We start from the raw sequence: 27,170 nt of genomic DNA on the forward strand, positions 1-27,170 counted from the left end.
TACAAGTGGCCTCCAAGCTGCTTCCTGGATTTCAAGTTCTTGCCACAGAGGTTAGCAAAAGAACTCTGGAACCTTATATCCTTGCAGTGAGAGCAATGACTGTTAACTCCTAGGGCAGGCTCAGGGACTGAAGAGGGCCGGCTCTGCTAACAAGGGCCATCGGCATCATTTAGGAAGCTTTTCCAAGAAGACTCTTCTCTCACACCCCCAGATTCTGATCCACCCCTTTACACGCTGAGAATTACCTCCATGCTGAACTCTGGGAGCCTATGGTAGCCCAAAGAGTACTGGGCCAGGAGTGGGAATCTGTAAGAATTTAGATAAACCTTTTATTACAATTTGTCCATATTCCAGGCTTCCTAAAACTCCACATCTGAAAGGATTTGAAATGAACCATGTTTTTCAGTCTCTTTCTCTTTAAAAGTGTCCTAGGGCTTTCCCTGGTGGCACAGTGGTTGAGAGTCCGCCTGCCGATGCAGGGGACACGGGTTCGTGCTCCGGTCCGGGAAGATCCCACATGTCGCGGAGCGGCTGGCCCCGTGAGCCATGGCCGCTGAGCCTGCGCGTCCGGAGCCCGTGCTCCGCAACGGGAGAGGCCACAACAGTGAGAGGCCCGCGTACAGGAAAAAAAAAAAAAAAAAAAAGTGTCCTAAATTATGAACAAGAGTCCCTCCTACCAAAATACTAAAAGGGACTATGTGAAAATACTGGTGGTTTCCAACATATGGGAATAAGGGAAAGGGGTGGAAGTGTGGAGTCTAATGTTCAGCGTCCTGCCTGGGCCAGGCTGGATGACCTCAGTCCACCATATGCTCAGACCAGGTACACTGTGCCCATCTAGTTCCTGGCACTCCCCCAGCAGCAGGCTTCCCTCTGGTGGAGTGCCCTTCTGACCCTGCCAGTCCAAGGCTAGCACAGAGCCTGGTAGGAAGAAAGAGATCATCACATGGTAAGTCTATCCTAGGAAGCTTTCTCTTGTCACCCCTGGATGAAAGCAAGTGCTCTTCCTCTGCCCTCCATCAGCAAGTAGCTCTAGGCCTCTGTTCTATGGGGGGTAGTAGGAGAAACTCATAAGAGGTGGGTTCCATCTCCTGACTTCAGTCACAGCCATGAGACCCAGGCCCTGTCTTAAACAGTCACAAGCTAATTGGAGGATGGACTCCACCAGATAGGAAATAAGATGTGTCAGATGACCAGCCAAGATGAATAGAGAAGGAGTGATCATTCCTAGTTTCCCTGATTGGAAAAGGCTTCACACAGGAGCTGAAGGAAGGAAGGAGGAAGGGGTAGGTCTGGGCCTGGGGGCGAAGGGAGGGGGAAGGCTTGTCAGGGAAGGGAAAAGGAAATGACCAGGGGGGAGGCCACTCCCACCCATGAGCTCCTGACCCTCACACAAAACCCACTGTCCAAATCACCTGTGCCTCCACGGACTATCCCAAGGGCGGGCCCGTGTGAAAGCACTACGAGTGCCGATAATGAATGAATGAACAGATGGATGGAAGGGGTGTGTTTCGGAGTAGGTCAGGAAATAAATCTTTCTTTCAACTGAGGGATATCAAGCAACCGTTAAGAACAGAACACTGTGCTGGACTGCAGGGCAGCGGGGCAAAGGACTGAAAAGGCAGGCTGGCATCTCACATGTGTTTGAACTTTACCCTGAAAGGAATGGGAAGGGAAGAACTGAGGGAAGGACCAAATATTTAGCAAAGCTGAATCTGGTAGTGAGTGCAGGAAGAACTGGGGGAGAGTGTGAGGGAGGGAGAACTCTGCTCTGCCCCTCCAGGCTAGTACGAAGGTCCCAGCGGGCACCAGGCTACAGACATAGAGACCTACTGGAAAAAGGGTGACCACTGCCTCACAGACCCACCTCCTATCCTCTCGGTGCTCGAAATACCCCCGTCCCCGGTTTTCTTCATAAGGCCTCTTGCGACTCTGGAACTGCTGTCTGTCTGGTTTGGGTTGAGATGCTTCAGGCGGGAGGAAGCTGGCGGGTGCTTCTTGCTTCATCTCTGTCTTCACTTCTACTGTCAGGACAAATCCAGATGGTCAAGACACTCAGAAACTCCTCAGTTATCACTTTTCTGGTCCCCTTTACCTCAGGAGATACTGGAAGGACCCTGACTATGGTGATGAGGTCTGGGCACAGGCAGCTTGCCGAGTTCAACAGAAGCCTGCTGAGGGAGCCAAGACGGCTGTCCTGGAGAACAGGGCTAGAATAAAGGGAGGCTGGGGATGGCCATCCAGGCACATCAGCACCAGCGGTTGATGGGGTGACAGATGTCAGTCAGATAACTCTCAGCCTTCGTGGGGAGGGAGAGGGGACTTCAGCACTAAACAAGGACAAGCTCGCTAAGGGCCTACCCAAAGGCGAATGACTGCCTTGGCTATCTTGCCAAAGGCCCCATGAAAGTTGGCAGCTACCTTGGCCTGCACCAAGTGGGAGGGAGCCCCCAAAACTTTTAAGATTCCACAGTTCCACATTCTCTAATTTCTCCTCCCCAAGAATCTCTTCACTTCAGTTCTTACGAAGTTTCTTCAGTCTAACAATGGAGGGGAGAAAGGCAATTCAACAGTGTTGTGGTCCCACAGCTAACTCTACCGGCTTTAATCACTCTATTACAAAGCCCAGAATCATTCCAGCAGGGAGGGCCTGCAGTTAAGCCAGCCCACAGGTGTGATGGCCTCATTAAGTCACACCGCGAATAGGAAGTCAGGATGGGATAACATGCTGCGGACCACAGGAAAATCCCAGTCTCGGGCAGACTCCAGGAATCCATGCCTACCAAGAGAAACCCATGGATTCAGTCTAGCCTCATCTCTCTCACAGCACCTATGGATGCTATGGATCACTCACATCTACACATTTCAGCATTCAACTCAAGACCACCTTGGGTCACTCCCTGGCTTTGGCATGCAGACCAAACCTCTCAGGGAAGGCTCCTCGCTTGCTAGGGCAGAGATGGTGCTCACTCACCTGAAGAGAACTTCCATGGTTCCCAGCACAGAGCTGGGCTCACAGGAGGCCTTGATAAATGTCTGCACGGAGAATACTCTCCTTGGGCCAAATGATCCCACAAGTCTCACAGAGCCTGACACAAATCTGCGGTTTAACCTACATTCATTAAAATCCTGAGCCACCCACAAGAAATGTCTGGGGGTTTCACTTTGTGGATGAACCAGAATGGAATCAGAACCAGCTAGATTCACTAAGAAAAGGCACTGGGGCCACAGCACAGTGAAAGGAGCACAAGACTGGGAGCCAGTCCTGGCTCTGTCATTACTCAACGGTAAGACCCTGCTTCCCCAATACTAGGACACTACTGGTGAGGAGTGCTGCTTACTGACCAAGAGCAATGGCCCAGAAGCCAGTTTCCTGGTTCCAACCCCAGCCCTGCCACCTCCCCCATCTGTAAAATTGGGAGACAGCTACATTACAATTGTGTTTCCCAAACTGGCACTACAGGGAACTTTTTTCTACAAAGACACATTTACATGTTTGGGAAATCCTGGGTTTAAACAATGTGACACAGAGCTTTTCCCAATCCAGGACTTCTCAGCATCTTTAATGATCTAATAAGCACAGTGACTCTCCCAGAAGCGGTATAGAATACGCTGCATTTTTCAGATGTGTTTGTCCAAGGAACCTTTTCCTGAGGAGTCCCTAATAAATATCTCCTGGAAAGATATTCTTCAGAACGTGGGCAACACTGGACTAGATTTAGAAGGTCCTTTCTGGCTTCCACATTCTAAGATTCTAAGTAGGACTCAAATATTGGCCTCCAGGTCTCAACTCTCTAGGATGTTGGTACTAACATCTGAAAACATACCTTGAAGACTCCCCTCTCCTAACACTTGGGAGAGGGACTAAGTTCTTTCCTTCAAAAAGACCTTGCCAGAGTGACAAAGCCCAAGTGGAATGCCCAAGAGAAAGATGCAAAGTCTCTGGGAAGATAGGCACTAGGCAGAAGGTAAGGGCTACCCACACACAGATTCTATTTCCTTCAAGACAGAGAGATCATGTGCGTTTTCCTACCTGGGCGATAGGCCTGCTGCTGCTGGTCCATTTCCAGCGTTCTCCTCTCGTAGCCTGACTCGTTCTCTTTCTTGATGACCTGCGTCTCATAGAATTGGTTCTGCATGGTAATATTGTCCATGACATCTTAAAACAAAAAATGGCCAGTTAGAAGGGTGTTTCTTGGGACTAGAGGTAGCTTTTTAATGCAAAACGACGCCATCCCCACTGGGGACAATTAGTCTGCCAGAGGCTAAAAGGTGTGATAACACCCTCAGATGGAAACCCACCTGGGAAATCAGGGGCCCCAGCTGCCTGAGGACATGCTTTTTTGCCCCTCAAAAGGTTGGAGATCTATCTGTGATTGGGTTCTACAGAATCCCAACATACAAAACCAAATGAAGCAGAACTGCTCTGGTTGAAGCAAGGAGATGGGAGAGTCAGAGAAGGGGTCCAGCTTGACCTCGCCCTCTAAGTGCCCACTAGGGTGGGGGGTAACTCCACAGACACCTGGGATTCCATGGAGCACAGTTTAAAAATTACCAGCCTAGCTGTTCTCTGATGTGGTATAATGCTTAGAGAGTTACCTTTAGGGTACAACCTTAAAAACTGTTCAGAGCACAAACCAGTCCTCTGTTCGACCCAAGTCACTATTCCCACCTGCATAGCCAACCCTCTTTAAGAATCACTTCCACCCTGCAATAACTGTAAAGATCAGGGGTAACCATCTCAGTTGAAGAGGAAATGGGGGAGGAAGGAAAGGAACTGTTAAGAAAACAGGAGTCATGATAATAGTGGCCTTCAGACTCATTAGGGATAAATCCTAAAATATTTGGAGTTAGGTGGGAAGGGTTCCAGGAAGGTCTCTTGTGGGTCCAGGACGAACTCAACTGAAGGGTGGCAAGAATAACAATATCAGGGAATTCCCTGGAGGTCCAGTGGTTAGGACTCGGCACTTTCACTGCCAGGGCCAGGGTTCAATCCCTGGTTGGGGAACTAAGATCCCACAAACTATGCGGCACGGCCAAAAAAACAAGAAAGACAGACAGAAAGACAGACAGAAAGACAGAAAGAAAGAAAGAAAGGAAAAAGAATAATAACATCAACTATTTATGGAGTACATACTACATACCAGATGCTGGGATACAGCTGAGAATAAGCTTGCCCCACTAAAACCTTCAGTTTAGTAAGACACACGTTAAACAAATACGTAAGCACAAAAATTATGATTGGGTTAAGGGCTATGAAGAAGTACCAAGGGCTAAGATCAGGGACCCAGAAAGTAAGAGATAAGCCTTGACTCAAAGGATACATAGGTGATGATAATTCAGTGACGAGAATGGAGAAAACATTCTGGGGTTGGGATGACACATGTGAGAGCTCAGAGGTGGAACTAAAACCTGAAACTCCCTCAAGAACCTTGTAGGCAAACCCAGAGAGAACTCTGGAAACCTAGGGTTAGTAGTAAGCAGGTTCTCCACCCCAGGGGCAAGCTTTGCTAGGTGCCTCCAGAGCCCTACTAGTGGCGGTGCCAGGCCTAGTGAGGCAGAACTACAGGGAAGGGCAGACTACTCTGCTGCTTGCTAACTGATTGGATCCTTTCTCAGAGGACAAATATATCTGGGCACAAACCAGGTGCGGCCAAAGGGAGGAAAGTCACAGATCACGTGGTCTGCTACAGGTCTGTTTACCAGGGTTGAAGGAAGGGTTGGAGGGGGGCATAAAAAGGGACCCAAAGGATTTTGTTGTAAGGGGTAGGGGAGAAAGGAAGACACAGAATAACTCCTTAAGTAGAACACAAGGGACCCTTTCAAACCACTTTCTTTCTTCCAGGCTCCAAGCACAGTGTTCTTCTCGCCACGGAAGCCTCACATCTCTGAGAATCTCCTGTGCTCACAGAGGAAGCCTTGCTCAGAGAAGCTTTGGTTCTGGGGCCCTTCTCCGCTCTCTAAAACGTCCACCTCCTAATAATAGACAGGTCCAGTGCTAAGCCCCTTACGAACATAATCTCATTCATAACAACCCTGGGGGGTGGGGACACTATTATTATCCCAATTTTACACACAAGGGAACCAGGGCTCACAGAGGTGAAGTGACTGGCCCAAGACAAAATCTGAGTCTAGAGTCTATGCTCCAAAGCACATCACTTTTCTTTGGAACCACCTCCAGCCATTGGCCCTTCTTCCTAGGCATTCCTGCCAGGGTCTCGCCTGCCCTAGGCAGGCACACTGGGCCACTCCTTCCTTCCTTCACAGGTCTCTGCAATGGGAAGTACTTTTCCCAGCATCTGAGTCCTAGACAATCGCTCTCCACCCCAAATCTACCCTCAGATTGCCCTGCTCCAGGAGGTTCCATCTCTCTTCAACAAGTAAATACCCAATGCCAACCCCAAATCCAGTCTCTTCTCTGACCCCCTTGCTCTCCCCATTTCCTTAGCCCTATGGCTGAGAATACCCTCTTTTCAGAGAAATAACACAAACTCTGAACGCCAGAGTCCTTTCTACTTACTCTTCAACCTCTCCAATCCCTGTCCTGCTAGAAAGCCACCCTTTTCTAACTCCAGATTTAGTCCCTTCCATACCGGGGTCGCCTCCCTTCAGAAAGTAACAGATCTACTCCATCCCCTCTCCTTCAGAGTCACACCTTCTGGCTGATGCACAGGTTCCCAGCTACCCCTTGAGGCCCCTCCAATCCCTGGGCACAAAAATAACTGCTTCTGGGGACCAAGGAGCCCTCCTGTGGAGATGCTCAGCCCCAGAAACACTCCTCCCTACTCCACCCTGAGGTCCCCAGCCAAGTCAACAGGTTTTCTTTCACCCTCCACATGCTACACACTCTCTCCTCCCCTATATTTGACAGACCAGCTACACACGCCTGTGCTGGACACAAGAATCCTCTATCCCCTAGATACTCCATCGAGTATCTACTTGTTATCTACCCCACCCACCCCCAGCTACCCTTGTTCTCCAAACATCCCATACTGTTAATCTAAGACCATTCAGCAGTAGCCACTGCGTTATTTGTTCTCAGAGCCTTCCCAGCTCTAGCCCTCCAGGTCCCTCACCCAGTGAAGCATCCTTCTCTCCTCCACCAGCTTCTGGACACCAAGGTTCCATATACCTCCTCTATAAGTCAACCAGAAGGTCCCCAGATTGCCAGCATCAAATGCCCAGGTTCCCCATGCCTCAAGGTTGGCCTTTCAGCCCCGGATCTGAGTCTCCTAGGCCATCCTCAGCCAGATGGAAGTCCCCCCTAGTACAATCACGTGGTGGTCTCCCACATCCCCTAACTGCTCCCCAGTCAAACACCAGAACACACAGTCCATCAGACCCTCCCCGGTCAGACGCCAGCACTCCATTTTAATCAACCCATAAGAATTCTCGGTACCCCATCCAGCAGCAAACTCCAGGACCCTCCATCCTCAAAACTCTCCCAGCCCTGAAAACACGGCTCCCAACGCCCAGCCCATAGACTGGGCTAGCATAGCTCCCAAGCCTACCCAGCTGTAAACCCTAAGATCACCATTTCCAAGATCCTCCTCAGCCCGCCGATAGAAAACCTCCTGTTCTTCCGACTGTCTCCGGCTCCAGAAACCACGGCTTCCGGTTTCCGAGCCCTAGGCTCCGGAATCCTCTACACCCCCGGACCTTCCTCATCTCCGAAACCGAGAGCCCCCACTCCAGTATCTCCCCTGCACCGAACGCCAGGATCCACCCTCCGGTCGTCCCAAGGGCCTTGTCCCCAGATCCTTTTCAGCGGCGGATGGCGCGATCCCCCGATCCTCAGATCGTCTCCCCGACCTCAGGCGCCGGGATCCCGCGTCCCACAGCCCTTCCTCGGCCCGGACTCCGGGCTCCCCGGCCCTCGCCCCGCGCACTCTCACAATGTCCGTCCGGCCCCGAGTAGCCGCCGGGCTCCGGGTGCGGCTGCAGCCCGGGCGGCGGTGGCTGCGCGGTCCCCTCCAGCTCGGAGCCCCCCTCGGTCTCGACCTCCTCGTTGTTGTGCCCGGTTCGCCCCGGTTCGTCGTCGGCCTCGAGCTCCCGCTCGTCGTCGGGCTCCTCGGCCTCCAGCGCCGCCTGCAGCCGCTCAGCAAGCTCGGCCTTGAGGCCGCGAGTGTCCAGGCCGCGGCGCTGCAGTTCCTCGCGAAGTTCGTTCACCTTCAGACGGCGTACATCCATGGCCCGGGCCCCCGGGGCGGCCCCCGAGCCCGGCCCGGCCTCCCAGGGCTCAGTCCCCCTTAAACCTTTCCTGTCAGGAGGCGAAGGGGGAAAGGGGGGGGCCCCCACTCCAATGGCGGCGGCGGCGGCTCAAAATGGCCGCCGCCACCGCCTCCCCCCTCCTCCGTGGCCCCGTGCGATGCAACACGGGTGCCAATTGGCCATCGCATGAGGGCAATGGGCGCGGGCCCAGGAGCTCAGCCAATTAGAGCGCGTCTTTCAAAAGAACGTCAATGAAAGGGCTTAGGAGCTGCCGGGGAGGAAGCGTTGGCCTACGTCGGTACTGGGACCGAAGCGGGAGGGCGGGAAAAGGAGGGAGGAGGAGCGCGCGGTGATTGGGTAGTGCCCGCGCGCCCGCTCCCGTAGGGTCAAATGAGGGAAAGGGAGTAAAGATTTGGACCAATCAGTGATGAGATCTCAGAATGAGCGGGGCCACCCCCCCCCAAGGCCTTTCCTGTGCGGTCCTTTCATCAAACTACTGTCTCTGTAACACATATCTTGATTGGTCTAAATCTCCCGCCCCTAGAGGAGTCCAAGCGGGTAAAACCACTAGAAACCAATCAAATGGAGGGTCGGCAGACACCCCCGCCCCCCCTTTCACGATTGCCTTTAGGAAACCGGAAAGAGATGAATTCATTAAGGACCTGCCCCTTGCCGTTAGGGCGGTTTCAAAACAGTCTGTCCACCAATCTCAGTTACTGTCTTATCTCACTAAAGCTAGTACAGTTGCATCGTTTTAGGAAAACCTACCCAGATTGGCCATTCTGCTTACTGTCGGCCTTACGAATATTGCTGTAGAGGGAAGTATACGAAATCGAGATTAAGTAAATAAATTATTCTTAATGTGGAAGAAACTCAGTTGCCTTTATGAAAAGCAACCCTTTGACTTCAGAGAATCCTGAAGGTTTGAAAATAGAGGCTAGACTAACAGCGGGAGAAAAGTTGTAAAGGGAATCACACTCTCTCCCCTTTGATAGTACATCTCACGGGGCGCCTCTTTATAGCTGCGCTACCGTCTTTCTCTATGGTTGGTATCTTACGTGGTATGGGCACTCTGCACGCGATCATAGAGCCTTCCCCTCCGGAAAGACCTCCACAGTTTCAAGGGTCTCTACCCCACATCCTCTAAACTGCTGTTCAGTAGATCCGCCTTTTCGGTATCTATATTGACAAGCTCAAACACACAGGTCCGTAGTTAAGCCTCACTCTACTAAGCTCCACAGAGTTTCACAATGTCTAACACTACACCACCTGTCGCCTCTAACTCAAAAGACACAAAGCTTCTGTAAGGTACACTATCGAGATACACAATGCAAACGCCCGCTGCCCACTGAGCCGTACCTAAAGCCCACAAAAGCCACACAAAACCTCTACTTAGACAAAGGCGCACACACAATACAGATAAACAAATGGCGTGTGTGGGATCAGAAGCATCAATTCAGGGGATAATACACCAAACTTCGGTGTAGATGAGCCCACTAAGGTCGCCACAGGCAGGCGGCTTCAAATGATAAAGACACACAGGACAGTTACACTACAAGCTTACACCACGGCAAAACCTAGACACACAGCACCCACTCAGAAGCGGGACAGACACTCACGTGGGCCCGTAGGTTCCAGTCCAGACACCCCGCCCCTCGCCCACGTCCGACTTCCTCTTTCCTCCCAGCTTCCCACAATGATTTGTTCTAAAAAAGTTTGTGGCCCGGATTGAACTGTTTTCGGTTCGCAGGAGCCACCACCGGGGGGCGTCCGGGCGCTGCCAAGGATTTCTCCATCTGCTGCTGGACACACCCAGGAACTTATGCCTGCGATGCTTGCAAAACACAGTGGGCTTGCCTTGGCAGGAGTCCATTTGTGGGCTCGTGATTATCGGAGGTGCTCTGGGCCTGTGTTTCTATGTGAATCTGAACGTTTGGGTCTGTGAGTGCCCTATACGTACTCTATATGTCTGAGTATTTGTGTCTGTATCTGTTACTCTAGTTTCTTCCTATTCCTGGTGACTGCCTGCCTGTGCATGTTTGTAAACGTGTTTGTATCTGAGTAATTTTGTGTTTCTCTGTGTCTGAATTTGTGTCTCTGTATTTGTGACCAGGTGTGCTTGAGTATGTCCATTAATTCATGGGTCTGTTACTTTGGAGAGGGGTAGGGTCTCTGTGTGACCCTGTGAATATCTATGTGCCTATTCCTCACTAGGGGTTTCAGTGATTCTGCTTTTGTTTGCCTGTCTTTTTGTCTATGTATATGTTCATTTCTATCGTCTTTAGTGAGGGGAGAACTCCAAGACCCCACCAAACCCTCCTTTTTACTGGGGAAACTGAGTTGCCAGGGAGAGGGGCCATATGACAGCTAAGTGGAGAGAAGAGGAGACAAGCATGGTTACAAAGTTTTATGTGATCTGAGCCCCTCTGGAGGTTTCAGAGTCCACACTCTGTTCAGGGGCATAAGGGACTGGCTCAGGGGGGCAGCATGGCCCCAAAGGAGGGAGTTTGTCCTTTGGGGAAAGGAGGCATCCTTAATGCATTGCACAGGCTTGAGGGGGCACACCCCACATGAGGGGAAGAGGAAGCAGAGGTGGCTAAGAAGGGAAGGATAAAACTATCCCCAAAAGGATAAAACTATAAGTTTAAAACCTTGGAATTGTATCTTAGAATTCTAGACCTGTAGACTTTTAGAATCTTACAACATGTGAATCTTAGAACTATAGTGCCTAGAATCTTAAGACTTAGAACTGTGAATTCTTGGCTCCTTAACTAAAATCCTAGAAAGACAGAATACAGCATAGAACTTAAAGCTGTCTAACATTAAAAATGATTTTTAAAAAATGATTAAAACGTTGGCATCTGGTTAGTCACCACCAACTGTAGAATCTTATACCATAGATGCTGAGGATCCAGAATCTTGGACCAATAGAATCTAGAGTGCCTTGGAACACAGAACAGAACAACATTAGAATCTTAGAGTTTAATAATCTAGAACCTTGAAGCATATGATCCGGAATCTTAGACACAGAGAATCTAGGTTCTTAGACTAGGTCTTGGAACATTGCATCTTAGAACATTAGACCTTAGAACCTCCATCTTTAGGCTCTTAGAACTTTCTAATTGCAGATTCTAGCATTTCAGATCTTTAGGATCCAGAATCTCATAACAAAAGTTTCGAGGATCATAAAGCCTTAGAACCTATAACTGACCAGCATTAGAATCTTAGAACTTGAGAAGATCAAATCTTGAAGCTTTATGATCTAGAGTTTCACAGCCAGAGAAATTATGCTCTATGAGGCTCGGAACATCCAATTTTAGAACATCAGACCTTAGAACCTCCATGTCTAGAATTGTAGAATTTTTACAATTGTCGAATCTTACACCCTAGGGATTCAGAACCCTAGAAAAATAAAATCTAGAATCATAGAGCCTTAGATCCTAGAATTAGAATCTTAGGGCTTTAGAACCTAAAATCTTGTGGGCTTTATTAAGAATCTTAGAACCAGAAAAGTCTAGAGCCATAGAATCTCACAGCCTTAGAATATAGGCCTTAGAACTTCCATGTCTAGAACCGTAGCACTTTAGAATTAGAGACTTTGGAATTTCAGGTCCTTAGAATCAGACTCATCTTTGAAACTCAGAACCTCTGAATCTAGACTCTTTAAACCTTAGAATCTAGAATCTTGGAATGTTAGACCTGGGAGGACCCTTAGGGATTGTAGTCCAATCCCTTCCTTTTACACATGGGGACACTAAGGTGTGGAAAAGGGAGAGGATCTGTCTGGGATGGAAGTGGAATGGGTAGGAGGAGAGGGCTAAGGTTGGGGGTAAAGCCTGGAGTGGGAAAGTGAGGGGGGGGTCCCCCAGTGGCAGTGCCTAGCTTGGGTCCTGAGAGGGAGTCCCGAGTGGAGGGTTGTCTCAGGCGCCATCCTCCTGCCCTGGGGGTGCTGGGGAGCTCCTGTCAGCAGGCAGGGCGGGGCCAGGAGCTGTAGAAGGGCAGAGGACATAGCGTCCAGCAGGATGGACTTCAGCGGCAGTGAGGCAGCTGCAGGAATCCTTGGGGTCAGGCTGAGTTGGGGGCTCAGCTCCTCCAGCAGCTCCAAGTGGTTCAGGATGACCCCCACCCTCATCCATGTTGACATAGAGGATTTCGTCTGGCTCCTGGGCAGGGGGCAGGGCCTTCAGCGTATTCTCCAGATCTTCCCGAAGCTCTGCAAAACTCGGCCGGTCTCGGGGGTTTAGCTCCCAGCACCGGGACATCAGGGCATACCTAGGGTAGCAAAATGAGGAGTGGGAGACTGAACAGGGGAGCATTCTGGGAGTTTGGGGGCATTTTAGGACACTCAGAGGACTGAGGGTATTACAAGGGAGTGGAGGGAACTGTAGCAGTTCGGGGGGCATCTATGGGGACTTGGGAATTCTCAAGAGTTTCTGAGGTGGGTCCTGGGACAGACACTCAGGAAATGGAAAAAGTCTTGGGAAATCTCTCTGGGTAGGGGGTGATGTTCTAGTGAGGGTTTGCTAGAGTAAAGCTTCCCAGTGTGGTTCCCCAGAACAGACCATAGCATCAAAGCTTTGAAAGCTGTATTGGTTTAAAATATGTACTCAGGGACTTCCCTGGCGGTCCAGTGGTTAAGACTCTGTGCTCTCACTGCAGGGGGCACGGGTTCGGCCCCTGGTCTGGGAACTAAGATCCCGCATGCCACACGGCGTGGCCAAAAACAAACAGACAAAGAAATAAATAAATAAATAAAATTAAATACGTACTCAAATTCTTTGCCATTCCTCCCTTCAAAAGATGGAGGCTACCCTCCCTCCCCTTGAGTGTGGGTTGGATTTAGTCACTGGATTCTGACTCGGCAGCAATGATAGTGTGTGTGATTCTGAGACTAGGTTGGAAAGGTCTTGTGGATTCCTCCTTGTTCTCTCTCTTGGAATGCTCATCTGGGGGAGGCCAGCCACCATGTCATGAGGAAACTCAAGCAGCGCTATAGAGGGGTCCACGTGGCAAGGAACTGAGGCCTTCTGCCACAGCCATGTGAGTGAGCCACCTTGCAAGAGATCTTCCAGTCTTAAACTTCAGATGGCTTCAGCCCCAGCTGACATCTTGACTGTAACCTCATTAGAAACCCTGATCCAGAATTACCCTGCTAAGCAGTTCCCAGACTCCTGACCTTCAGAAACCATGCGAGGTAATAAATGCTTGTTATTTTAAGCTACTGGATTTGGGGGATATAGATAACTAATACACCAGCTATGCAGCCTTTGGGAAACGATCTTCCCTTGACGTGGGCCTCAGTTGTGCATCACCTGCATATGGGAATAATAAGGGTGCCAACCCACTTCATATGGCTGTAGTAAGGACCAAATGACTTAATGCACGCAAAGCACTTAAAACCATACCTTCTAGTAAGTTCTATAGAAATGTTAGCTATTCTTACTGCCCTCAGCTCTTGGAGCACCCAAGGAGGACCTGGAGAGTCTGAAGCCCCAGGCTCTCCCCTCCCGATCCAAGCAACATCTTCTCTTTACCCCCAAAGTGCTCTTCTCTGTGTGTTCCATGGGATGGCAAAACTTGATAAGCACCACCCTAAAGGATTCTGAGAACATCTCAGAGGAGCCTGGAGAGTTTGGAGAAGCTCATTATAAGGGTTTGGCAGAGGGCTCGTGTTGAAGAGCACGTGGGGGGAGTGTGGGTACTCAGGAGTCTGGGAGGAATTAGAATTCTTTGTGAGTGGGGACGTGTCATTATTCATCGCCCACGGATACCTGGCCAGGGTAGGGGTGCTGCTCTAGCCTGTATTCCACACACAAAGCAAAGGAGGAAAGGGCACTTTTGCTAACTCATACCTCATGGGCTAATGGTGGTTCTGTGGAGCATGGGTGAGGGGGCAGGTGGGTTCCTCAACAGTCTGAGGGATTCTGTGGTTTTAGGGGGTCCTGGATATGTCAGGGCCATGTGGGGTGCTCAGAGTTTTGGTGTAAAATCTGAGATGGGGGGAGGGGATCCTAAGGGTCCTCACAATCCATCCAGACAGTCCACAGGCTGCTTCAGGCGGTTTCCCTGGCGCAGGTAGTCATAAATCTCGCTGTTCTCCACTCCTGGATATGGGGTTTGGCCTCGAGTGGCAATCTCCCACATTGTCACCCCAAAGGACCACTGTGGTGGGGTAGAAGGGAGAGAATTTAGGGGGTCTCTCCTGCACAGATGCCCTCACCCAACATACAGATTCATGGGTATCCCCACACTTATGTGTACACAGCTATCTTTGTGGGTGCATCACAGCTATTCACAGAAACACTTTGGTACAGGTACACACTTACGGAGGCAACTTGTGTGCACACATAGACCTGCCCACCCGTGCAAACAATTATACACTTCATGGACACGTGGTCTCGGGTCACCCTCCACACCCTGGCTATACACATGTATACACTTACCACTGCCTCTCCCAACCTAAACTGTCTACATATCCCATGTAGCAACCTGTCACCATGCACCCATGGGCCTATGCATACCCCCAGCATGTCCACACCACCGTTCACAGATGCCCACCGCACGTGGTCCATGTGGTGGACCCCTGCGCAGGGAAGCCCTCACGTCCCTGTGAGCCCAGGTCTGGTGTAAGATGATCAGGCCACGCCCTCCTCCTGCTCCCTACTCCTGCCAGGGGTGCACGTACCACATCGCTCTTGCTGGTGTAGACGCGGTCAGCCAGGCTCTCGATGGCGATCCACTTGACCGGCATCTTGGCGATGCGTCCCTGGCGGTAGTAGTCCCCGTTGTAGATCTTCTTGGAGAGCCCAAAGTCCGCCACACACACCGACATGTTCTCGTTCAGCCTACCAGATTGGGGAGAGGAATGGGGTCACGGCATCAGCCCCCTCAACCAGGAAGCCTGCCCTTACTCTCAGACACGTCTCCATCTCTTGCCCTGGCTGTCCTGCTTGGGGCTGGGGATCAGTTTCCCCGCCTTGCCCCAGACTGGGAGGGAACCGTGTTACTTCTCATACCCTCTGTAAAAGGTGGGTGGGAAAAGGGCTGCTATGGGCCTTCCCAGCTCTGGCTTTTTGCCAGATTCTAAGGTCCTTCCTAGACTCCTTGGGTTGGAGTCTCTGATTTTTTTTTAACTGTGTTTTTGAAGTATACTATATACACAGAAACATGCACAAATCTTAAATGAAGAGCTCACTGAATTTTTTAAAATAAATTTATTTATTTATTTTTGGCTGAGTTGGATCTTTGTTGCTGCACGCGGGCTTTCTCTAGCTGCAGTGAGCGGGGACTACTCTTTGTTGTGGTGCATGGGCTTCTGATTGCAGTGGCTTCTCTTGTTGCTGAGCACGGGCTGTAGGCGCACGGGCTTCAGCAGTTTGGCTCGTGGGCTCCAGAGTGCAGGCTCAGTAGTTGTGGCGCACGGGCCCAGTAGCTGTGGCACACAGGCTCAGTAGTTGTGGCTCGCGGGCTCTAGAGCGCAGGCTCAGTAGTTGTGGCGCACGGGCTTAGTTGCTCCGCAGCATGTGGGATCTTCCCGGACCAGGGCTTGAACCCGTGTCCCCTGCACTGGCAGGCGGATCCTTAACCACTGCGTCACCAGGGAAGCCCGAGCTCACTGAATTTTCATAAACACACCCAGGTAACCAGAAACTAGATTAAGAAACAGAACATTGTGGGGCATCTGTACAATGGAATATCACACAGCAAAGAAAAAGAACTACCGATACGTCCAATGACATGGACTAATCTCAAAACTTCATGCTGAGCAAAATAAGCTAGACACAACGGAGTCAAAATTGCGATTCCACTTACGTGACATTTAAGAAGAGGTGACAGAAGTTGATGGGGACAAAAGTACAGAATAGTGGTTACCCCTTGGGGGCAGTGACTGGGAAGGGCAGGTGACAGCCTGCCAAGGGCCTAGAAATGTTCTTGATCTTGATCTAGTGGTGGTTGTTTCCATGGGTCTATAGACACGTAAACATTCATTGAACTGCATGCACAAAATGTGCATATTTTAGTGTATGTAGAATAGACATCGATTTTTTAAAATGAGAAAGAAAGGTTACCGGTCCTTCCTTCCTAGCGTATAACTACCCCTCCTAGGTGATCAAGATCTTCACTTCTAGCAGCATGGATTACTTGTGCTTGTTTTTGTGCTTTATATAAATAGAAGATTCCCTGATTCTTGCATCTGAGTTTCTGGGATTCGGTTTTTTTAAGAATTGATGGGCTTCCCTGACCCGCGTGACTAGAGCCCGTGCTCCAGAACGAGAGAGGCCACCGCGATGAGAGGCTCACGTGCAGCAACGAAGACCCAACGCAGCCAAAAATAAATATTAATTAATTAATTAATTTTTAAAAAAAGAATTGATTATTTCTACCCAGGGTGATGGACTTGGGTAATGACCAACCAGAACAGACCCCGGAGGCCCCTAATATGCTAGGAGTTAACCTTTAACTGCTGTGTCTGGGGGGAGGGGGCTGGAGATGGGTGATACTCAGGCATCTAAGCTGGGGGCTGTGGAGCACATGGGAAGCTTGGGGAAGTGGCCAGTTGCCAACTGGTAAGGAAGTATTTTAATATTTTAACAACTTAACAGAAAATGTGACAGGTGCATAACAATTGATTGTCCGCCCTCATTTGTGGTGTCACTGTTACATTGTGGGCTTAACTAGGATCAGCCCACGTTACAGAAATAAAAGAACTTCCATTTTGACTGAGTCTATTCACGCCTTTAGACCTCCTTTCCAGTTTATAGGAAATAAAGGGAACACAGGAACAAGGCAAATGCCACCACAAGGAAACACACACGTCTTATACATGGGACATCCTACAAGACAACTGGCCTGATCTCTTCCAAAAGAATATGCCACAAAACTATACACAGGGCTTCCCTGGTGGCGCAGTGGTTGAGAGTCCGCCTGCCGATGCAAGGGACACGGGTTCGTGCCCCGGTCCGGGAAGATCCCACATGCCGCTGAGCGGCTGGACCCGTGAGCCATGGCCGCTGAGCCTGCGCGTCTGGAGCCTGTGCTCCGCAACGGGAGAGGCCACAGCAGTGAGAGGCCCGCGTACCGCAAAAAAATATATATATACACAGGTAATGGTGGTGGAAGGTAATTCTAGATTAAAAGGGACCAAGGGGTACAACAACCAAACGCAATCCGGGAACTTTGCGTAGATCCTGGTTTTGGGGGAAAAAATATCCCGAAAAGACGTTTTGAAGGACAATCGGAGGAACTGGAACATGGATTGGATAGTAGGTTGTGTTACAGAATTATTGTTAATCTTCTTAGGTGTGATAACAGAATTGTGATCATTTAGGCATAAGTCCTGATTTTAGGAGATACCTACTGAAGATTTAGGGGTGGAATGTCACCATCTGGGCAACTTACTTTCAAATGGTTGAGGGGAGAGAGAGAATGAGAAGAGAGGACAAATGTGGCAACATCTCAACAAGGAGGAGATATGGGTGTTCATTGCACAATTCTTTCAACTTTTCTGCAGATTTGGAATTTTTCAAAGTAAAAAGTTGGGGGGGGGGATTCCCTGGCGGTCCAGTGGTTAGGACTCCGCACTTCCACTGCAGGGGACACGGGTTTGATCCCTGGTCTGGGAACTAAGATCCCGTAGGCCCTCGTAGTATGGCCAAAAAAAAAAAAAAACTGGGGGGGGGGGGGGAATAAAGACATCTGTGAACATTTGCATGTCTTATAGAAGATTCTCTGATTCTCTTTTTTTTGGGGGCCAGGCTGCGTGGTTTGTGGGATCTTAGCTCCCCGACCAGGGATCGAACCTGGGTCCTCAGCAGTGATGGTGCAGAATCCTACACCAGCGAATTCCCAAAGATTCTCTGATTCTCCAGCTCCTATTTCTGAGTCCAAGAGTGTAATGAGACTAATATTCTAAGCCTGTGTGTACACACACACATACACACACCTCGCCCTCACTTTAGCCCTGGTTCTGGCCTATTTTCTGCTTGTCCCTTGGCAGGGGGTGTGGTCTCTTTATCCAGTGTGGCCCCTCCCCAAGGGTAGCCCCAGGTAAGACACTCAGCATGGAGGGGGACAAAGATGAAGCTTAAATGTCACCACCCTGATCGGTCACCTCTGCCCTTTTGCTCACCACATGCTACCCACCGAGCCCTCACTCTTGTCACTTTTCTTCACATCTCAGTACTCCTTCAGGATCTCGGTTCAGGGCCCCCCTCCTCCAGAAAGCCGGCCCCAGCCTCCCTGCTCACCTCTCTATTCCACTCCTGAGCTCTGACCTGCCTGAAGGCTGTGTGTTTCTAGCGCCCTCTTCCATCCTGGGAAGGAGGGCGGGGCGGGGGGCAGTGTCCCGGAAGGAGGGGGGATTCCTGGAAGGGTGGAAACTCACATGCAGTTCCTGGCGGCCAAGTCCCGGTGTATGAATCTCTTGGTACTCAGATACTCCATGCCACTGGCAATGTCTGCCATGAACTTCACCAGCATCTGAGTGGGCAAGAACTGGGGGGGCCGGGGCAGGAGGGAGTAGAGGTCAGAAGAGTCCCCGAGATCTATCCCTCCTCCCTTCCTCTCTCCTAGCTCTGCCCTGCGATGCTTTCCCAGGGCCCCAAGAATTAAATCCCACCCCTTTCTAACACGGCCCTATGTCATCCCCTCCTGCCTTCCTCTGTCTTGATCTCCTATTGTTCTTGTCCTTGACATATGCTCCAGCAGGGAGCCCCCTTTCTGGTCTTTAAACAAGCCATGCTTGTTCCCACCTCTGAGCCTTTGCACATGCTGTGCCCTCTGCTGGGACTGCTTTCTCCCAGATCTCCCCACCTCCCACCAGCTGCCTCCTCCTTCAAGTTCCCCTCCTCAGTGAGACCTTCCCTGTTCACCCAAATTAACTGCCTGGCCTCCCTGTCACTCATCCTGCTCTATTTCCTTCCTAGCACTTAAATTATCTTGCTTATTTGTTTAACTTATTTATTGTCTGGTTCCCCCACTGGCAGACAGCTCCATGCAAGCAGGCTCCTGGTCACCTTGGCCTTCCCAGTGTCTGAGCGGCTCTGGGTACCTGGTAGGTGCTCGATTAACACTTGTGGGCCAGACAATAAAATGCTCTCACCACTGGCTGGTCCCCAAGCCGGGAATAGAGAAGGAAACTGTGTAGGTCTCCGTGTTTCATGAAGGGTAAGATGACCACGGGTGCCGGGAAGCCCTCTCGTTCGGAACCCTGGAAACAGACACCTGAGTGCCCCCAGGCAGCCCTGTCACTGGAGTTGGGCAGAAGGGGAAGCCACCCCATCTCTCAGCTCTGTCTCTCCCTCCCCCTCAAGTCTGGCCTCCAAATTGTTGAGGAGGGGGGTGATGGACCAAGCTTCAGAGAAGCCATTTCCAGCACTGTTCCCAGGGTTGTTTCTCCAGCCCTCCTGGGGACCTCAGCTATTTCTGGGAAAGGTCAGATGTCACATTCCAAGCTGAGGGAGAGAGGAAGGGGGGAACTTGCTGACTCTCAGGGAGCGGGGAGGAGGAAGCCTGGAGGTTTGATTTTCTCAGTGCCCAAGGGAGGGGTCTTCCCTCTGCTGCGGCCTCCACGGGGCCTGTCGACCCCCTAAATCTGCCCTCCCTCACCGATGAGCCTCATGACGTTGGGGTGGTCGAATTCTTTCATGCAGACGGCTTCACTCAGGAAATCCTCCAGCTCTGACCTTGTGCAGATGGCAACTTGGGGGAGAGAGGAAGGTGTATGAGGAGGAGGGGTGGGGAGGGAGGACTCTTTCCCTCCTCCTCCTCGGCCTCATCACCATCATCATCCTCTTCTTCTTTATCAAACATGATTTGTAAGTACCAGGTGCTGTATTCAGCACTCTACAACTATTAACTCATTTAATCCTCTGAGGAGCTTCTATTACTTTCCCCATTTTTTCTGTTTTTTGTGTGGTACGCGGGCCTCTCACCGTTGTGGCCTCTCCCGTTGCAGAGCACAGGCTCCGGTCGCGCAGGCTCAGCGGCCATGGCTCACGGGCCCAGCCGCTCCGTGGCACGTGGGATCCTCCCGGACTGGGGCACGAACCCGCGTCCCCTGCATCGGCAGGCGGACTCCCAACCACTGCGCCACCAGGGAAGCCCTACTTTCCCCATTTTAAAGATGGGGAGGGGCTTCTCTGGTGGCGCAGCGGATCTGCCTGCCAGCGCAGGGGACGTGGGTTCGAGCCCTGGTCCGGGAAGACCTCACTTGCTGCGGAGCAACTAGGGCCGTGCACCACAACTACTGAGCCTGCGCTCTAGAGCCCGGGAGGCACAACTACTGAGTCAGCGTGCCGCAACTACTGAAGCCCGCGTGCCTAGAGCCCGTGCTCCGCCACAAGAGAAGCCACCGCAATGTGGAGCCCGCGCACCGCTACGAAGAGTAGTCCCCCCCCCCCCCCCCAACTAGAGAAAGCCCGCGCGCAGCAACAAAGACCCAACGCAGCTAAAAATAAATAAAATAAAAATAAATAAATTAAAAAACAAAAGATGGGGGAGACCAAGGCACAGAATGGTTAAGAAACCTGCTTAAGGGCACACACAGCTAGCAAGAGGACTAGACAGAGCTCAAACGCAGGCAGTGTGGCTCCGGGGTCCATGTGCAGCTCTGTGCTAGGCTGCTTCCCAGCACAGTCGCAGCAGCCCTGGGATCCCTACCATTGTCCCTGTTTTGCAACTCAGGACACTGGCTCATAGAGGCAAAGTGACTTGCTCAGCGTCACACAGCTGGGATTCAAACCCAGGTCAGGAACATAACCTGGTATGCAAGAGGCACTCAGTAATGAATGAGGGAATGAGTTATAACTCCATAACCCAAGCTTTTAGCCGCTGTGACTTTGAAAGGATCATTTCTCCCTTACCTCCAGCCTGAGCCTCTAAGCTTCATCCCTATGTAGAAAGGACTTGGCCCTGGACTTCCTGTGCTGTGTGAACCTGGACTGGCTCCCACCCTCTCTGATGATGTAAATAATATGGTTTTAGTCCACATTAATTGTGAGTTCAATGTGCCAACCCCAGCATTAAGTGCTTTGCCACACAACACCCTAGGAGGTAGGGACGTTATGATCCTTTCCTCCAGATGAGGAATGGGAGGCTCGGAGAGGGATAGTCACTAACCTGAGATCACACAGCGAGTAAATGATGAAGCCAGGTGTGCCTCATTCTCGACTTGACCCTGCTCTGCTCTGCATCACAGGGGGCTGGGCCCTTTGAAAACTACATTTCCCAGGCTCCCTTTCCTGCTGTTTCCTGTTGGAGTCTGCCAGTGGGAAGCACTGATGGGAGATTGACAGGTGGGCGAGTGGAGGGGAGAAGTCAGGGCATTTCATCCTCTCTCTTTCTGCTTCCAGTATTGCCTTGGTGGTGGCTGTGTCTCCTTTGTGTTTCGAGCTCCCACCAGGTAGCCCCTAACTCTGTGGTTCCTAAATCCCATCAGGGAGCTCTGGCTGTGGACTCTGGTAACACCACTTCCTGCCTCTGCCCTTCGGGCCTGGGGGTGGAAGTGACGTAGTGCTGCTGCTAATTGTCTCACTGCTCCCAGCTGTTCCTTCAGTTTTCCCTACACCTTTGAGTAATCTCCCTGTATTAAGTTCCCTCTGTTGAAGGACCTGGCAGGGACTCCATTTCCTGTCCGGAAACACTGAGGTTCTGTGGTTGGGCTAAATTGCTCTTACCTTTCCTGTTCTTCTGCTTCGTTAGGGGAACAGGGAAGGGACCTGAGATTAAGGGATGGGGATCCCACATGTGTGCACATGCATGTACAGACTCACTCTTCATCGTCTTCACAGCCACCTTGAGGATGGAGTCATCCTGGTTGAGCTGGCCTTCCATCACAGCTCCAAACTCTCCTGCGGGGGACCAGAGAGAGATGCTGACCTCAGGGGGGCGTCGTAGAGACTGCATTTCCTGTGGCTGGGCGGGGGTGGGGAGGACTTCATGGTTCAGGGAGATGTGTGTGTGTGTGTGTGTGTGTGTGTGTTATGGGGGGACTCACCTTCTCCCAGGGTCTTCCCCAGGGCCACCTTATGCCGGTCCACCATCACGTCCCGCAGCTTCTCCTTCAGCTCTTCACTGATGCCCAGGCTGTTCACTGCATGGGAGGTAGGGGTAGACAGAGCCATGGAGCGGGGCTGACATCCAGACGACACTCTCCCATAGGGATACAGGCGTGCTCATTTTGTTGCACTTTGCGGATACTGTGTTTTTTACACACTGAAGACCCGTGGCAACCTTGTGTCGAGCGAGTCTGTCAGCGCCATTTTCCCAATAGCATTTGCTTGCCCCGTGTCTCCGTGTCACATTTTGGTAATTCTGGCAATATTTCAAAACTTTTCATTATTTTTATATTTGTTATGATGACCCGTGATCAGTGATCTTTGATGGTACTACTACAATTCACTGAAGGCTCGGATGGTGGTTGGCATTTTTCAGGAATAAAGCAACTTAAAATTAAGGTATGTACGTTGCTTTTAAAGACATAATGCTACTGCACACTTAGTAGACTGCAGTATAGTGTAAACATAACTTTTATAGGCACTGGGAAACCCAAAAATGCATGTGACTCGCTTTATTGCGTTAGTTGCTTTATCGTGGTGTTCTGGAATCAAACCCACCATATCTCTGAGGTATGCCTGTATACCCATTGTTAAAATGCTGAAATACTTCTGCATTCATTCAAAGTTAGCTAATGCCCAGAGCACACCCCAGCCCCACCCTAGCTTCTCCTCTAAAACCCCCTGAATCTTCCCCCAGAGCAGCAACTAAAGGGTTAGAGCCTGGCACATAATCTTGCACTAGTGGGCACCCTGATTGGTTAGCGTCCTGCCGTACCAGTTGTTAGAAATATTTCTTAACTGTTTATTGAAGTATAAACTGCAAAAATCATAAGTGAGCAGCTCAGTGGATTTTCACAAACCAAACACAACAGTGTAACTAGCGCCCAGGTGAAGAACAGACCATGACCTGCCCTCTCAGGGGAGTCCACTTCCCTGACTTTTCCTACCCCAGATGAGTCTTTTCTGTTTTGGGATGTTATAAACGTGGAATCACATAATATGTTCTTTTGTGTCTGGCTTCTTTCACTCAACACAATGTCTATGAGATCATTGTAATGTAGTTGTTGTGTGTAGTCGGATTTATTATTTTCACTGCTGTGTAGCAATCGTTTTCCAACTTATTGGCCTCAGGACCCCTTCCCGTTCTTAAAATTATTGAGGCCTGAAAAGAGCTTTCTTTTATGTGGGTCATCTATACACCAGTATTTATTGTGTTCAAAATGAAAACGGAAAGATTTTCTTTTTCTTTTTTTTTTTGGTCTCGTGGCACAGCATACAGGATCTTAGTTCCCCGTCCAGGAATCAAACCCGCGCCCCCTGCAGTGGACGCACGGAGTCTTAACCACTGGACCGCCACTGCCAGGGAAGTCCCACGGGTAGATTTCCCAAACACAAGGATACATAAGCACATGTTCAATCAATCAACAGAACGATGACATCATCACATATTAGGAAGCCTCTGGGAAACTCCATGGAGTGCTTGCGAGACAATGAGAGTGCCAAAGGGCAAAAGATGTCTTGGTGTTAATATGAAAATAATTTTGACTTCGTGGACCTCCTGCGAGGGTCTCGGGTACTCCCGGGGACTCAGGTCACACTTCGAGAACTGCCGCTGCGTGTTATTCCATTAGATTGCTGTGACCCCGTCACTTCCTCTTCCTTCTCCTTTTCAATAAATGTCTTTCCCAGCCCCTTCTGGTGTCTCCCTGGGGCCCTGGCAGTCTTCTCACTGTGTGCTAGGAAGATACCTAAGTCTGTCCCTTTTCTTTCTGGATCTGTTTCCCCAAATGGAGAGATTAAGAGATTGGACTGGATGGCCTCTGAGGTCCCTCCTTAGCTGGGACCCTCCATAACGCTACAATCCTCTGAGTGTCTATAGTTCTAAGAGTCTATGATTTTTAAGATCCTAAGGGTCTATAGCCCTGGATTATAATTCTTTAGGCCAAGATCTATTCTACCTGTCTCACATTCTTTAATTCCAAGAGGCAGGTAAGAGGATGGACTTGAGAGCAAAACTGCCTGGGTTTGAATCCCAACTCTCCAGCTTACAAGCTGTGTGGCCTCCAGCAAGTTACTTAACCTCTCTATGCTGCAGCCTCCTCGTCTTTGAAGTGGGGCGGGGGGATAACGTACCTAACTCATTGGGTTGTTGTGAGGATTAAATTAAGGGACATGCGTAGGGCACTTAGAACAGCACCTGTCACAGAGGAAGTGCTAGGGTTGGCTGTTATCATCGGCATCGTAATCATCTCATCATCATCATCTTTATCATTATTACGTTGTTCTAAGGTCCTATGGCTCTAAGCTTGGTCTTTCTAAGATCTACTATGTCTAAGATTCAATTATTCTAAGGTTGATTCTAAGGTTGTGTGTGGTTCCACAATTCTGTTGCTCTTAGGGTCTGTGGTTCCAACATCCTAGTATTCCAAGGCCTTCAGACACTTTTGGTTCGTGCATCTGCAGAAGCCCAGCAGGCCCAAAGCTCTATACTTCTTATCCCAAACCCAGGCAGGGAGGCATGGGGTTCACTTACAGGTGGCTTCAGTGGTCCGACGGCTGTAGGATTTGCGAACACGGTACCTGACCACCAGCTCGCCCCTCTCCATTGTTGGTTCGAACACCTCTCTGGGGGGGATAGAGAGGAGACGAGGGCGGGGCAGAACAACGTGGAACCTCCTCCTTCCACCAACAGTGAAAGCGAGCGCCATCCCCACCCCCAGGCCTGCCTGCCCTCTCCTCCAGTGTTTGCTGAGCGCGTCTTGGACGGCTTTCCGCCTTCCATTCACTCCCCAGAGCCTTGCCCTCATTCTGATTCTTGGTAACCTCTCCTCCTGCACCAGCCTCCTCATGGTCTCCCCACTTCCGGCCCCTCCATCCCAGTCCATGTTGGCCTTCCAACCCACGTGGCTCCAACTCACCCATAGCGGGTCTCTTTCTTCCGCCGGTGGACGAGGAACAGGGCCAGAATGAGGACACAGGCAGCAGCCACCACTGCTCCCAGCAGTACATACCACCAGGGCCATGAGAAGGCAGGGACTGGGGGTTCACTCACTGTCAGGGGGTACACAGGACAGGTCATGGTTGAGGTCTTGGTTCCAGCTCCCTGAGCCCCAAGGGGGTGATGTTGAAAGGAGGCAGGTGTGGATATATTTGATGAGGCATGTGACAGGTGCGTTCCCCTATCTGGGGAGACTGGGCTGGGCTGGACAGGGCATGCAGTGGATACGATAGATAGGAGTGGATGTTAAAGGAAGAGTGTGAAACTTGTAGGATGAGTATGGTAAGTTAAGAGTGGGATGGATAGGGACTTCCCTGGTGGCGCAGTGGATGATAAGACTCCACGCTCCCAATGCAGGGCGCCCAGGTTCGATCCCTGGTCAGGGAACTAGATCCCACATGCATGCCACAACTAAGAGAGTCCGCATGCCGCAACTAAAAAGCCCGCACGCCTCAACTAAAGATCCCGCATGCCGCAGCTAAGATCTGGCGCAGCCAAGATAAAAAAATAAATAATAATAAATAAATAACTATTAACAAAAAGAATGGGATGGACACTGGGGGATTGTGTGATGTGCGTGGAAGGAGTGTGGGATGGGAGTGAGAGACCTGTGCAAGGTGGGCTGTGTGATGTAATGTGAGCACGGGATGGTTGTGAGTAAATCTCAAGTGGTCTATGGGTGTGTGATATGTGTGATGGTCGTGCAAGGAGGGGGGACTTGGGTGTGGAAAACAGATGAGTAGGGAGAGAACGCATACAGTGTAGGACAGGTGCACGAGGCATGTGCAATGAATGTGCAAGGAGTTTGAGGCTCCAGGGACCAATGGCCAAGGAATATTTTTGAGGAGGAGTGTGTGATGGCTATGGACGGGTTTTATTTTTATTTTTATTTTTGGCCTCCCTGCGCCTTCTGAGATCTTAGTTTCCCGACCAAGGATCGAACCCAGGCCCTTGGGAGTGAAAGTGCCGAGTCTTAACCACTGGACCGCCAGGGAATTCCCTGGAAGGGTTTTCGTAAAGCAAGGGATGTGAGTAAAATAAATGTGTAAAGGGGCATAGTGTGCAAAGGAGTCTGTGAAGAGTGTCAGATAAGTACTGGAGGAACTGGGATATGTGAGGATTCAGGGAGTATTCAAGGAGTTTTAGATACAAGGAAGAGCAGTATTCGTAAGGATGTAACTTTGATGTGAGGTGAGTGTGCAACAAGCGTGCAAAGGACATGGGAAGGGAAGATGAGAAGCACGGGATGAATGGAAGGGGTGTGCAAAAAGGTGGGAGTGAGTGTGTAAGGAATGGAGGATGGGTATGTGAGTGTACCAGGAGTTTGGTGTGAGTGTGTGCAGAAAGCGGGCATGGGTTAGGATCGGCTTGGGGTGAGGGAATAATGTGTAAGGAGTGAGTGTGCAAGGAGAGTTGCAGAATGTGGGATCGTGTGGACTGAAAGTTTTACAGTGCTTGCAATGTTGGAGGTACGGTGAGTGTGTAAAAAGTATGCAGAGTGTGTGAATGAGAAGTGTGGGTGTGCATTGGGTTTGGGAGGCACGTGTGATGAATGAAGGGTTATAATGGGATGAACGTGAAAGGAGGGTGGGATTAGTGTGGAAAGGTATGCAAAGAAATGCAGGAAGGCATGTAAGGAATGTAGGTTGAGTTACAAGAGGGGCTGTAATAGTGCTAGGAGGGTACAATGGGTGTAGGGGGAATGTTTGAGAATTGTTGGAGAAATATTTGAGAAGGATAGATATGAGGGGGATAACTCACCTGTCTGTTCATTTATCCATCCATCCACCCACCCACCTACTAATTGATTCATCTACCCAACTACCCATCCATTCATCCATCCATCCATCCATCCATCCATCCATCCACCACCCACCCACCAATTCATTCATTCATCCATCTAC

At 50.5% G+C, this 27,170-nt stretch overlaps 2 protein-coding genes across 7 annotated transcripts in view; both read right to left on the reverse strand.

Moving 5' to 3' along the window:
* HNRNPUL1 (heterogeneous nuclear ribonucleoprotein U like 1) overlaps positions 1–9,938 on the reverse strand; it is a 35,991-nt gene extending 26,053 nt beyond the window's left edge. The window contains exons 1-3 of one of the 6 annotated variants that reach the window (XM_024768164.1): positions 9,831–9,938; positions 4,034–4,159; positions 1,868–2,024 (exon numbers count right to left, since the gene is read on the reverse strand). In XM_024768164.1, the coding sequence (XP_024623932.1) occupies positions 1,868–2,024; positions 4,034–4,154 (278 nt within the window). In that variant the 5' untranslated portion in view covers positions 4,155–4,159; positions 9,831–9,938. Of the gene's footprint in view, positions 1–1,867; positions 2,025–4,033; positions 4,160–7,895; positions 8,340–9,830 lie in introns of those variants that run through there. The other 5 variants (XM_024768161.1, XM_024768163.1, XM_024768162.1 and 2 more) reach the window with 5 other exon arrangements.
* A 665-nt stretch (positions 9,939–10,603) lies between these two features.
* AXL (AXL receptor tyrosine kinase) overlaps positions 10,604–27,170 on the reverse strand; it is a 30,743-nt gene continuing 14,176 nt past the window's right edge. The window contains exons 11-20 of the mRNA XM_024768712.1: positions 25,187–25,319; positions 24,802–24,893; positions 22,208–22,303; positions 21,984–22,061; positions 19,819–19,911; positions 19,313–19,434; positions 18,596–18,705; positions 14,897–15,056; positions 14,237–14,373; positions 10,604–12,483 (exon numbers count right to left, since the gene is read on the reverse strand). Of these exons, the coding sequence (XP_024624480.1) occupies positions 12,132–12,483; positions 14,237–14,373; positions 14,897–15,056; positions 18,596–18,705; positions 19,313–19,434; positions 19,819–19,911; positions 21,984–22,061; positions 22,208–22,303; positions 24,802–24,893; positions 25,187–25,319 (1,373 nt within the window). The 3' untranslated portion in view covers positions 10,604–12,131. The remainder of the gene's footprint in view (positions 12,484–14,236; positions 14,374–14,896; positions 15,057–18,595; positions 18,706–19,312; positions 19,435–19,818; positions 19,912–21,983; positions 22,062–22,207; positions 22,304–24,801; positions 24,894–25,186; positions 25,320–27,170) is intronic.

The sequence above is a fragment of the Neophocaena asiaeorientalis genome, unplaced genomic scaffold (genome assembly GCF_003031525.2).
Source record: "Neophocaena asiaeorientalis asiaeorientalis breed wild unplaced genomic scaffold, Neophocaena_asiaeorientalis_V1.1 scaffold629, whole genome shotgun sequence".
In the NCBI taxonomy this organism is placed as follows: domain Eukaryota; kingdom Metazoa; phylum Chordata; class Mammalia; order Artiodactyla; family Phocoenidae; genus Neophocaena; species Neophocaena asiaeorientalis.